This window comes from Emydura macquarii, unplaced genomic scaffold, assembly GCF_026122565.2.
Source record: "Emydura macquarii macquarii isolate MOO-44397 ecotype Brisbane River unplaced genomic scaffold, CSIRO-AGI_Emac_v2 contig_3150, whole genome shotgun sequence".
Classification (NCBI taxonomy): Eukaryota; Metazoa; Chordata; order Testudines; family Chelidae; genus Emydura; species Emydura macquarii.
This window is the reverse complement of record NW_027133287.1, coordinates 23,100-36,676: the sequence shown is the minus strand read 5'-3', so window position 1 is coordinate 36,676 and position 13,577 is coordinate 23,100. Positions and strand designations below refer to the sequence as shown.

Here is a 13,577-nt window from a genome sequence, read left to right as displayed (position 1 = left end):
ACTACACAAGAGTCCTCCAGAGACATTCCCACTCCAACCCCCTGTCTCAGGGATACAGTCTGAGCTGGGATCCTGGCCTCACCCAAAGCCAGGGGTGGATTCTCTCCCCAGGTACAGAGGCCAGCGGGAAAGTGAAACCATCACTTGTCTTGTCTACACACAGATTGTACAATGTTAGAGAGAATCCTACGCCCCAATGTAGACAAATGCCCAGAGACTGTCTCTTGGAGCTGGTCCCATCCTATCAACACCTCCCTGGAGCCCACAGCAATTGCTGATGGGCAGAAGAAATGTGAACAACATATTTCATATACCTTTAGCTACCTTTGAATAAATTCAGTACCTCTGGAAAGAAGAGGAGAATCAGCACCACATGTTCAGCCTCCTCTCCACAGAGCACAGCTGACGAATGCCTGGTTTACATGGCTATAGACAGCACAAGAGACAGAGCACAGGCTGGATAGCAACATATCACAGTAAAGCCTCAGCTCGAATCATAGGGACATGCCGGTATATTCCCGGTTGGTGCTGGAGGTTTACAGCCAAGTAGGGAAGCAAATCCCACGATTCTACCCCCAACAATTGCAGCTGGGAAACTGACGAAACAAAAAATAAATCAGAATTGTCTTGCAGGCTTTAATGTGATGTAATACTCGTCAGATTGAAAAGGAGCTAAGAAGTAGCTTCAATAACCCCAGCAACAGAAAAAAAAGACAGATTTGGGAACAGTTTTTTTAATGACACTAAAATGGTAACAAAGCCAAGGAAGTGAAATGTGCAATTAATGAGTTGCAGTCTCATCTTCAGTGACGTTTTAGAAATCTCTCTGTCCCTTTTGTGTTCCCTTTTCTCCTCCCTTTTCTTTAACACTGTTCACTCTTACTCACCATATTTCTAGCCCACATTTCCCATCCCTGTTTATTTCTGTTTCTCTTCCACTTTCCTCTGGTCCCTGCCACAGATCATTCCCCATTCATGTTCTCCATTCTCTCACTGAATTTATCCCTTCCCCTCTCGCTGCCTCCGGCTGGTTCCCCTCTTCAGAATGTTTTCCTCTCATTGTTTTCATGGCAATTTTACACCCTTTCTCCAGGAATCTCTGTTTATCTTGTTTTATCTTTCCCTTTTCTTTCCTCTATTTGCTCTGGTTCAACCCACACTGGCCCCAGGGGCTCTGCCAACCCCAGAAGTTAAAAATCATGAGTCAGTATCGAAAGTCGTGAAATTGAACCTGCAAAACATGAGGTTTCAGAACAACACAGACTGTATCTGGGTGATCCTGTGAGTTGTGAACTCTCCCTGCCCATCCCCTGCGTGTGTGTGACAATCACTGTGGTGCCAGCCCTGCAGCGACAGAGGAAGGTGACTGGCCCTGCGGCAGGAGCTCTGGCTGGGAGCCCCAGTGAGATCTAACCCCACAGATTGTACAAACCCTCCCTGCCGCTGCGGAGCTTCCAGCTTCTCCCAACCCCCCAAACCTCATTAATTAATGCTGGGTCCGGCCACCCCCACGTCTGCCTGTCCCCAGCCCGGCTGTTAATTCTGCCCCTGCCCAGCCCCACATCTGCCCCTCAGGGCCCCTCTGCTCCCCCTGCAGCTCCAGGGGTTCTTCACCCTCCTCCCCCTCCCATCCCTGGTGCTGCAGGGAGGGGGAAGGAGCTTCCAGGGATCATAGAGATGAAGGGCCTGGGACTGGGTAGATGGGAGTCCTCCAGGGTCATAGAGACTAGGGTGTGTGAGGCTAGATGGTCCCCAGTGTCTCAGGGACACAGCCTGAGCGGGGATCCCCACCCCCCCCAGAGCCAGGGGCGGATTCTCCCCCCAGGGACAGAGGCTGGCGGGAAAGTGAAGATTGGGGCCTGGTCACCAGCATCGAAAAATGTCACCTGCCCCTGGTCACAGTCCAGACACACCCGGATCCTGCTGGGGACCCGGCGCAGGGGCAGGGGGGTGCGAGGGGAGGTGAGAGCCTGGAACTGATCACAGCACAACTCCACAGCCCAGATCCCCTCCTCAGGGCTAAACTTGATCCGTCCCTTCTTCCTCACAGACTCTATGGCCACCCCCACAATCCAGCCTTGCCCAACCCCCACCTCCACCTCCCAGTAATGTCTCCCCGAGGTGAATCCCTCACAGCCCAGCACCCAGAGCGCAGTGTCAAATCTCTCAGGGTTGTCGGGCAGATCCTGCCGTGTGTTTGTCCATCTCACACTTTTCCCATCCGCAGACAGGACGAGGTTGAGATGAGCCGTGTCTGGATCCAGAGTCACATTCGCTGGGGAGAGAGAATCAGAGCGTTAGGGGCAGAGCTCAGCCCTGGGGGAGGGTTTGATGGTGTCAGTGACAGAATCTGCCCCGCCTGGAGCGTGAATCAGGAAATCTCCTTCCTCCAGGATTTACCCGTCAGCTCTGAGATGGCAGCAAAGTGCTGGAGAGAGTCACTGCCTGGCAGAGACGAGTCAGGCACAGAGTGAAAGAATCAGCTGGGCCAGGCCTGGGACTTGGAATCTTCCCCCCCTGCCCCGACCTCTCCCCACGGAGGGGCCTAGAGACTCTGGAGGTCCTGGCAGATTGTACAACTCAGTGAACATTAACAGAGCTCCCCTCCTCTCCCCAGCTTGAATCTCACTGTGTCCCTGCGGCCCCTGACCTGGACTTTGGTTTGGGGCCTCCCTCCCGCTGGTATCCTGCCTGCTTTGAAATGTCAGTCCTCGGACAGCAACGGGCCAAACAGGAGCAGGATTGAACATGCCCAGAATTGCACTGCTCAGCAGCAGTTGCAACACAAAAGTGCATGAGCATGAGGGAGGGGTTAACACAGGGGAAGGGCTCCTAGTTGAATGAGGAAGAAGCGATGTGTGGGGGGAGCTGTGGAGTAGGTGGCTGGTGGAAAGAAAGAGAGGGCCATGCTAGTGCTGGGAGACTAAAGTGATTCCTATTTAACAGGGACAGGAGAATTCTGGTATCATGGTAGTTGGAGAGAAGAGAAAAGAGACAAGATCCCAGGTTGCAGAGCCCGACTGTGCTGGTTTTATTCTGCTGTGTCCTAGTTTAGCAGCCTGGTCACAGGAGCTCCCTGGGTCTGTATATTGGAGCCAGGAGAGCCTCTGTGTGTGATCAAGGCTCTGTCCCTCTGCTTGAGATTAGAGCAAGGATCACCCACAGACACACTCCCTGCTCACCAAGTCAATATGAGGTCACTGCAGAGCTACTGGCTTCCTCCATAGAGAAGATGAAGGAAGAAACAGAGCAGCACTGGAGATAGGCCATCAGAACATGGACAGAAAACCAACTCGCCCTGGGCTAGAGGTTGTGGAGCTGCATTTCCCACTGGCTCTGTACAATGAGTGGAAGCTGCCATATAGGCAGTGGAGAGGCAGTAAGAGTAGCTGCACTATGCTACAGATCATTGTGGTGTGCTAGGACACAATCACAGCCCTGCCTCACCTCATGCTGTGCTGTGAAATGCAGGATGCTGGGGAATGAACTAACACATCCACTGCCACATTCAAGGAAAAATAGGAACATTGTCTCATGGGAACTGATATATAGACATTGATAAAATACTATTGTTAATTACCTTCTTCTATAGGTACCACGTGTCTTCTCCACCCTAAAACCAAGCACATCATTAGAGATGAGAGCTGATCTCAACAAGTATTTCATGCTTCAATATTGTACATACTATTACAATGAGGAGAAAATAAAGTTACAAGTTTTCCAGAAGTATCCGATCATATAAATCATCAGAACCTCCACTGACCTGCAGGAGTCTCCCTCTCCCAGGGTGTATCTTCACTGCAGAGTTAGCCCAGGATATTACCTGGCTGCTGCCCCTAAGCTGTTTATTGCTCAAACACAAAAACTCTGACTCAAGTTTGCTGCTCCTTTAAACTCAGGCTGGCTGGCAAGACTTTGGGTATATGCTACAGTCCAGGTTCCACTTTAATTCAGGTTGGTTACCTGGGTACTCTGCGGTGTGGATGGAGGCTAATCATTTCAGCTGGCACATCATTCAGGCACAGAAAACAAATATGCTGACTTCTTATCACAATATGGAGGGGACACAAACTGGCCCCAGAACACCACAGCGCAAAGTCTGAGGGGAAGGGTGTGTCAGGGGATAGCATACAATTCTATCCTTGGCTTGCATGGTGAAAAGATGGCACTGGGCCCAGGTATTCCTGACCCTTCAGCCCTGCAGATCATACTCCAACTGGAGAAAGGGGTGAAAGGGAGTAATCCAGCTCAGAAGGGAGAGGCTGGGGAGGACAGACGTACCCTGAAGGGTCCTGACAAGAACATAAGAATGGCCATATTGGGTCAGAGAAGTCTCCCCAAGGGACTGACTGTACGCTTAGCCTGGTTGGGGCTGATGCTTTGATTGCCTTTTCTTTTTCTTTTCACCTTATCTTGGACTGGAAGTTGGAGGAGAACAGCAGAGGTAGGAAGTGATGCAGGGAGGGCGACACAGAGGACCACTGTGGGGACCAGACACTGTTGACCCTCCTCTTGGGTCAGAGCCAGGTGGAGTGGATGGGCCTGGACTCCAATACCACTGCCCGCCTCCCTGCTCCTCTGATTGAAAGAGGACCTATACTGAAAGACCTGCCCACTGGGAGGGGGCACTAAGTGTACTAACCACTAGGTCACATAACCGAGACGACTCAATTACACTCTCACATGAGCATCCAATTTGGTACAAACATTTCTTAGCAGAGGAAGGACAATGACACTTACCAATTTCTAGATCTCGTTTCCCTACAGAATAAACAGAAATACATATCAAAGTGTATGAGTTTTCCTTCCCTTCCATGTTGTTTCTCTTTATCATCAATAAAAAGTTCAGGCAGGGTGATTATTTCTATTCAACTTCTTTTCTATTGCTTCTTCCCACACCCCAAATAACATTGTGGTGTGAAGTTTATCTAATTTAGACTTACTCCAAATGATATAAAACTGGACTCTGGCAAGGGGCCAGACCCCCACCACAGATGGGAAAAAACGAAAACTCCTCTGGGCTCAAGTGGTATTAACCAGGCGTTGCTGCAGGGCCTGCTCCACTTGGAGGACATGATCTTGAAAAGGAGAGTTTGTCACAGGAAGGGGGGGGCAGGCAGGAGGAAGGCTGCTGGAACTCAGAGGTAGGTGATTCTTGCAACAGAGCCGCTGGTAGGAAGACAACTTGTGAACGTTCGCTACTCAAAAGGGCCCTTCAGACCAGGTCCAAGCTGACTGCAGCAGGGAGTGGTTGAAGACAAACCCTGTCCTGGGGTCCAGCTGTCCAGACTTCAGGGATAAATACACCTCACCGAGCGTTCGCAGAGAGACTCAAAGAGCGCTGTCAGAACAGTCGGGTGTATTAGTTACCCGGACACAGCTGCCTAGGAAGCCCTTGCATTGTCACCAAGAATGGAAGGTTACAGCACAGACTGTTCTGGTCAGCCCAGAGCCCCACTGTCCTAGCTCTGTCTGTCTCTCTTTCTGTCTGACCCCCTTGGTCAGACCCCAGGTGAGAGCCCCGACTCCTTCCAGCAGCCACCGTCTATCCCCCACCTCACACCTCTCCAGTCCTTTGCTACTTCAGCTGGGGGATGTTGCTCAACTTCCCTGCTCAGGTGTGGGGAAATCCATCTGCTTCTGGGTCCTTGGTTGCTAGATGCCAATGTCCATGTGACTGGAGTTGCCATGGTCTTCTCAGATGCTTTATTAATATAGGGACTAAGGCCCAGACAGCCAGGCAGCACCTGTACTTATGTCTCCTACCCTGCTCTGAAAGCAAACAGTCCTTTTCCCCCCTACTGGGTAACAATGCCGCTTATAGGGGAAACTGAGGCACACATATGCTTGATAAACATATTACAGAAAATTCCCACTGCAGCACACCTTCATTAACAAGCCAGACCTCTGTAGATTCTTGTGAAAAACTCTGAGATTGAGGTCTTGTCTGCACTGAAAAATTGGCATAGCCACTTCTCTCAGGTGCATGAAAAATCCACACCCCTGAGACACGTGCCTCTGCTGAGCTCATTTCTTGATTAGAAGGATTTAGGGGAAAGGGTCTCTGGAAACACCCAAACAGACCCTAAAAGGTTCAGCCGGTCACACACACACACACACCCCAACCTCTTCCCTCCGCCCACCCCAGCACACACACACACAAAAATAAAAATAAATCAAAAAAACAATCAAGCCTATATACAAATGTGTAACTATCATCAAAAACCACATCAAAACTAGCATCAAAAATTGTATTTGTGGAAAAAGGAAAATTGAAACTTACCAACTTCTTCAGTGAGTTTCCCTTGAAAAATACAGAAATAAACAAATTATTCTCATCTCGTGCTTCCTGAGAGTTAGAACACGACATGCTATAGTAACAAAATTCATTAGGAGCATAGAGGGACATGTCCCATTTATTCGGAAATTAGGCAGATATTCTTTATGGATTAAGTGAACAGAGGCATGGACAGGGATGTCTGAGTTATGTATAAGTTGATATGACCTTTTCCCCTCCCTGACTGAAGAACAAATGTGTCATTTACTGCTTTACCACATGGCGTTTCTATACGGCCCATCACTGTAATGTCAAGGTGCACTACACTTCATTAGCAAAAAAGAGATTTGAAGTACACATATGGGAGCCTAGGCTTTGCAGAACCTTGTCTCAAGTGGGACCAGAGACAGACAGCTGTAACCCCCTGAGAACTGGGAAAGATGGGGAGATGGAGGACCGAGCAGAACACAGCTGTGTCTGCTATGATCTGATTGTCTGGTTCACTTTCTATTCTCTCTCCCAACCACCTCTGCCACCACCCTCTATCAATAAATACACATATATTCTTCTTCTTCAGTTAGGACAACATCAGCAGGTCACACATTCTTTTCATCTAAAATCCCTAAATTGCCCTTATTCATTTACTAGACTAAAACCTTCATATCCAGTGTATTTCTCCCTCTGATAGTTACCTTTCATTTTAAAGAGATAAACAGTGAGGCCAATGAAACCAAACAAAACCATCAGGATCACACTCAGAGTCACCATCCAGGAATTCACCCTCGGGAAAAAGGGATCTGAAAAACAAACACCCAGGACTTGCCTTAGTTTGGAAGTGATGACTAAAAGCAGATGTCTTTATATCATACAAATACAGCAGGATTTGTGCGAGACCATGTGTGTACTACACAAATGACCAGAAACTGATCTTAAAAATGGCTCCAACCAACACAGCTTAACACTGATTTATCCTTGAAAAACAGGCCTGGTTTGATTCATTTCTATACAGACAACCGTAGACTTCAGGGCCAAATTATCTGCTCATAAAACCCCATTAATGTCAATAGAGTTACACCAGCAAATAATTTGTCCCTTAGTGTTTAGCAACATTCAGAAATTGCCATTTTAATTAGGAGATTTTTCAAAAATCTCCTATTACCTTCAAATATTTGTAGAAATCACAATCACAATTCCTAAAGATATTGGTGCAGCAAACTAACTAATTTTCATTTGCTGGTCTTGTGTTCACAGTGATTCAGTCACAGACTCACAGACTTTAAGGTCAGAAGGGACCAATATGATCATCTACTCTGACTCCTGCACAACGCAGACCACAGAACCTCACCCACCCTCTCCTGTAATAGACCCCTAGCCTATGACTGACTTATTGAAGTCCTCAGATCATGGTTTAAAGACTTCATGATGGATATAAGCAGGATGGACTTTTCAAATGTGCCTAAGACCTTCTCTGGAACTGATTAACTTAATAGTTAATAAGTGCAATTTTTTTGTGTAGACCAGGGTAAATTGAGTCCCTCTGTGGATCTGGACCAGAGTGACTTAAGGAGCACAAGTCCCATTGAACGTCAGTAGAAACAACATCACATGACATAGGTAACATTATGCACAACAGTGAATGAAGAATGAGTTGGTGCAGCGACAAGATCACAAACAAGCCACAGTACAAAATTTACCACATTTTAATAAATCATTAATATGAATTTAAGGTTGCAGGAACATATTGTGTCAGTGAACTGAGTGAAAGTTTCACCTAAAAACTGGTGGAAGTTTTGTATGAGAGAGTGTGTGTGTGTGTGTGTGTGTGCGTCTGTGTGTGTGTGTGTGTGTGCGTGTGTGTGTGTGAGTGTGCGTGTGTGTGTGTGAGTGTGAGTGTGCGTGTGTGAGTGTGAGTGTGCATGTGCACTAGAATATCAGGAAAGTCAGACTTAATATTAAATTTACATGAAATCTAAAACGTTCATAGCCTTAATACTCACAATTAAGGGAATCAGGCTGCCTAAACTGCGACCCCGTAAAGATACCAGCCTCCCATCTTCTTTCTTTGTATGTGGATTATGAAATACCCAGCACAGATGTTTCAGTTCTTTTCTTCCTGTGTCATCTGTTATTTCTAGCGATGGTGATTTCAGGGTGGGATTTGAATGGTAACTGACCTGCTATATAAACTGCCGATTCCTTGTCTTGATTGAGAACAGTGTTTCTGATGCAACAGGACAAGTTTTGGTTTGACTGTTCTTTTACAACAATAGCAGTTTCTGTTAGAAAAAGGTTGTTATTCCCTTGGGATTTTGTTTCAGAGAGTGATGGTAAATGTCGCCCATTGAGATCTTTCCACAGCATCTCAGGCTCTGGGTACCAACCAGCTGATCGACAAACCACCCGGATCCCTCCATCCTGGTGACCCTCTACAGAGATGAGAGGAGCAGAGCCTAGAGCTAAGGGGGAAATACAGAAAGGTGTTAATTCCATGAATTAATTTATAAGGCACAACGGAGGAGGGACAGTTTGTGGGTTCCCTTATTCACACTAGAAAGCACTAATTCATGTGGGTAGCCAGTTGAAGGTTAAATGGATACTGGAATCTCTGAAATCCCAATGCTCATGGACACAAAAATGTGAAGCAATATTTAAAATAATCACACTGAATCAGTGGGAAATATTGTCCTCTCAACACAGGAGCAACTGAGTGCTCAGCATCTTTGGAGATATGAGCCCTTCATTTAGATACCCGAATGGGATATGAACTTTTGGAAAATCTGACAGTAAGTGCATTGGAAAGATATATTTATTGTAAAAAAATGTAATTGGCTTCATGGTTACAGTGTCAAAGCAGCAAGGGAGAAATGCTCCGTCTTCTCTAAGAGTGGTAAATACATAACTCCCCACCACCACCACCACAATTATATGGTCTCAGGAAATAAGAAGGCTGCATCTGATTTTAACTACACCCCTAAGTAACAACCGGTAGTGAACCGATAAGAAGGCCATAAATGTCTGGCAATCCCACCTTAGCCACACATCCTAGAAATGACTGCAGAGCAACTGGAAGGCCATATTTGTCCACAAGTCCTTTCCCCATTAACTAAAGACCCTTTCTGGAGTCAATCAAGATTTGGACAAGAAAGTGCCTCAGCCATCCTAAAAATGTTTTTATTAACATGTCAGGAAAATTGTCAGCATATTTCCCCTAGTATGAAAGTGGCTGTTTGCTGAAACTTAGACACACTGTGTTATTGCGAAATATTTCACAAGCAGGGAGTCACAGTTGTTGTAACAGGAAAGAATAAGTCCTGCAGACCACGCAAAGATAAAACTGTCACAAGTCACTGACCTGTTACCCGTAGTTCCAATATGGTTTCTTCATAAATTGTATCATCTTTAACAAAACAGCTGTATTGTCCTTCATCAGAGAGTCTGATATTGAGAATCCTCAAGGGAACATTTCCATCTGTGAGTCCATCTTTCGAAAGCTCCGTCCTTCCCCGATACTCTGGCATCTGCCCTTCATCCTGATCCTTCCCATCACGATACAGGTGCACAAAGGATAAAAACTGAGACCGGAACCATCTCACCTCCATGTTTGCAGCGCTCATCCTGGGGGACAGGTGACAGGGCAACACAGTGTCCTGACCCAGGGTGGCAATGACAGGGTCACGGGGTCCAATCACTGTGAACTCCGCTGGAAAATGAATCAGGAAAAAAATAAAATAAGCTCAGAGGAAGGTGGGAATTGGACAGGAAGGACACATCCAACAGGTTCCATTTGGTACAAATTCCAAAAAGTTCTGCCAGGGCTAGACACTCGGCATGGAAACTTTCAGGCTGAATGTTTCAGGGAGAGCAGTGCTCATGTGCAGTGGGGGTGGGGCTGTGCTATAAGAACACTCAGCCGCAGTGCATGGCCCAGACACACAGCACTGAGAGGGGGCGTGGAGCTGATAACAGACAAGCTTGGTGCATGGCAGAGGCACAGAGCACTTGAGGGAGTGGGGAGCTGGGAATAGGTAGGTTCAGTTCATGGCACAGGCATGTGGTGCTGACACAGGGTGGGAAGCTGAAGAGGGGTGCGTCAGTCCATGGCACAGTCACACATCAGAGAAACTGAGGCAGAGAACTGGGAATGGACGTGCTCGGTGTGTGGTTGAGACGCTTCCTATTCAACAGCCTGTTTTTCTAAGTGCTCTGGAATTCATATGAAATGTGCTGGGCCTCACCAGGACTAAGGGTAGGGTAGGTGGGCCTTATCTGGTGTTCTTTCACCATGGTGCTCCTGAGACAGAGCCCTGTTGTTACAGCCAATTCTTGGACTATTATGGGTCAATATGTCATATGATCAAGAGACCAAATAACCAAACTTAATCAAGTGTGTTGCCCAAAGACAAAACAGTTCACTATGAAAAGGAGACATACACACCCTCCCTCCAAGAGGCAATTATTATCAGGCAGTGTGCTTACCGTACACAGAGGGTGTGCTTCAGAAATACACCCCCCCAAACCACTTATATTTATATCATGACAAGTGAAACAGCACTTTATACATCACCTATGACCTCAGCCACCACTTCCATAACGTGCTCTTCACCTTCCCTATCTGTGTTTTGGACACCACATTCCAAACCAGGGGGTGTAGAGATACCTCCATTTATATATATATATATATATATATATATATATAAAATGCATATTATAGGACTACTGTGCACATAGTACCTAATAATATAGTGGATACTACACCTCATGTATATGTCTTCGCTAACAGGCTCAATAAAAAAGTCACATGATATCAATATATTCTGGTTCTTCTTCCGTTTTGTGCACATGTGAGTCTCAGACAATGGCTCTGATCTTTTTTACATCTGAAACCCACTCATTTAATTTATTGATTTTTTTAATTATTATTTATTATTATTATTAAACTCCTCAATACATGTCCATCTAATGCTTTGTTAATCCTTGACAGTCTTTTAAAAATACTTGTGTGAATAAAGAGACCTTTACACTGCCCCAGAAACAAATAAAATAACCCAGCAGCAACACAATCGGAGCCAAAATTGAATAATGAAGGTGCTGATGTTGCTGTTTGGGTAAGTTTACACACTGAGAGTTGTTCCACTGACTTTGAGTTAAGCATGCTGTTAAGACACTTCAGGAGCCTAAATAAATCCTCTAAGAAACAGCAGACACAGTGCGGATTCCTACCTGATTCCATCTTGTGAACATAAAAAGTAAGGAAGAAAATAAAACCAGGGAGAGGGGAGCTGGCTCTGGAACCATGACAGAAAAAGAGAAGCTTCATCTTCACCGTAACTTGATCTAGACAACAGGAAGAAGGAGGGGAAAAAAATGTAACATAGTGAGCATAACCCTCATTAACATTAAATCATTAAAGTCAAACAATAAAGAAAGCACGTTAAATAAAAAATGAATAAATACATTATTAAGTGAACTTTTCATATTATGGAGTCAGAACAGCCATTCTATTAAAGTTGAAAATATATTTCCTTTATGAGTATGATTTTGTCCCATCCCTACAAAAAAGGAGAAAGATTCTTGATTTTTCCTTTTATGCATTTCTCTACTTTCAACATATCGCAGGCAAGTGATTCAGTCCCATAACCAGAGCTATTAAATAACAGGGAATACAGAGAAAGATGCTCCACCATAAAGTTGGATTTGTATGAGTTTATAACTCACTTTACAAAACAGAAACATATTGAACCTCCCTTTGAATGCATTGAGTGCAGGATCAGGTCCAGTTTTCTTCAATAAAATATAAGAGGAAAGAAATAAATTGTTAAATCCAATAACCAAAATAGGTTGGTGTTAAATTACAATGAAAGGAGAAAATATATCATGTAGCATTTTGAATATAGACTCGAAAGCAAAGTTTGTACACAGAGTAAGACACATTTATCCTGGGATTACAGGATCATTTTGCAGCACTGGTGCACTGTGGGTCTCCGGTGCACAGGGGCCAATGCTTGCATTTGCGCCCTGCCCCATTGATGGCCGTGGCAGTGCCCCACAGAGGGAAGGGGGGGTCTGTGGGCTTGTTTCCCGCTCTCCCCCACGCCCCTCACTGTGGTGCAGTTGGGAGCAGGACAGGGGCAGATGCCCCTGGGCTGCTCAGTGGCAGGGGTGTGTGTGACAGGTTCTGCCCTGGAGCCCTGCCCTTGGGTTGGCTGTCAGGCCCCTGCGCACTGGGGTACCTGCGGCTCCCTGGGTTCCTTAAACTTCCAAAGCAGGGCTGTGTGCGGATCATCATCCCCTGGGCAGCAGCTCCTGCCCCCGCCTGAGCAGCCCAGTCTGTGCCAGTGTCACAAGGCGCTTGCTCCAGCCTTTCTAACAGGTGGATGTGAAGGGGGGGGGGGGGGGCAGATCATGGTGAAATCTGCAGCAGCTTCAGACTAAGCCAGAGCCTGCGGCTGAGAGCTGCCCTCCAGCGGAGTCAGTGATTGCTTCAAGAGTGAACATTTTAAAAAGTAAAAACAACGAGAGTCTTGTAGCACCTTAAAGAATAACAAATTTCTGCAGGCATCAGCTTTCGTGTGCTTCTGGGTATCTCCTACAGGACAGAGCCAACAAAGAAAACAGAACAGAACTGGCCAACACCTACAGCCCCCAGCTAAAATCTCTCCAACACATCGTTAGGGATCTACAACCTGTCCTAGCAGATGATCCCTCACTTGCTCAAGCTGTGGGAGGCAGACCTATCCTTGCTTACAGACAGCTGTCCAACCTGAAGCAAATATTCACCAGCAACCGTACACCCTACAACAAGAACACTAACCCAGGAACCTATCCCTGCAACAAATCCCGTTGCCAGCTCTGCCCACACATTGACTGTAGTGACACCATCACAGGTCCTAACCACACCAGCCACACCACCAGGAACTCATTCCCCTGCACATCTACTAATGTGATATACGCCATCATGTGCCAGCAATGCCCCTCTGCCATGTACATTGGCCAAACCGGACTGTCACTGTGCAAAAGAATAAATGGACACAAATCAGACATAAAAAATGGTCACATCCATAAACCAGTGGGAGAGCACTTCAATCTCCCAGGACACTCTGTAGCTGACTTGAAAGTTGCCATACTTCTACAACAAACCTTCAAAAACAGACTTCAGTTCCAGCTCTGCAGTTTCTCGCTGATCTGCAAACTTGACACAATCAGACTGGGTGTGAACAGGGACTTGGCATGGTTCTCTCATTACAAGAAGTAATTGTCACTGTTCACACATTCTCACCTTCTAATCAATGGTTGTGAATAG

General features: G+C 46.3%; 1 protein-coding gene across 1 annotated transcript in view; it reads right to left on the bottom strand.

Moving 5' to 3' along the window:
• LOC137142114 (butyrophilin subfamily 1 member A1-like) overlaps positions 1 to 11,603 on the bottom strand; it is a 40,415-nt gene extending 28,812 nt beyond the window's left edge. The window contains exons 1-4 of the mRNA XM_067531344.1: positions 11,498 to 11,603; positions 9,630 to 9,977; positions 8,452 to 8,733; positions 6,970 to 7,074 (exon numbers count right to left, since the gene is read on the bottom strand). Of these exons, the coding sequence (XP_067387445.1) occupies positions 6,970 to 7,074; positions 8,452 to 8,733; positions 9,630 to 9,977; positions 11,498 to 11,594 (832 nt within the window). The 5' untranslated portion in view covers positions 11,595 to 11,603. The remainder of the gene's footprint in view (positions 1 to 6,969; positions 7,075 to 8,451; positions 8,734 to 9,629; positions 9,978 to 11,497) is intronic.
• Between the last annotated feature and the right edge of the window lie 1,974 nt (positions 11,604 to 13,577).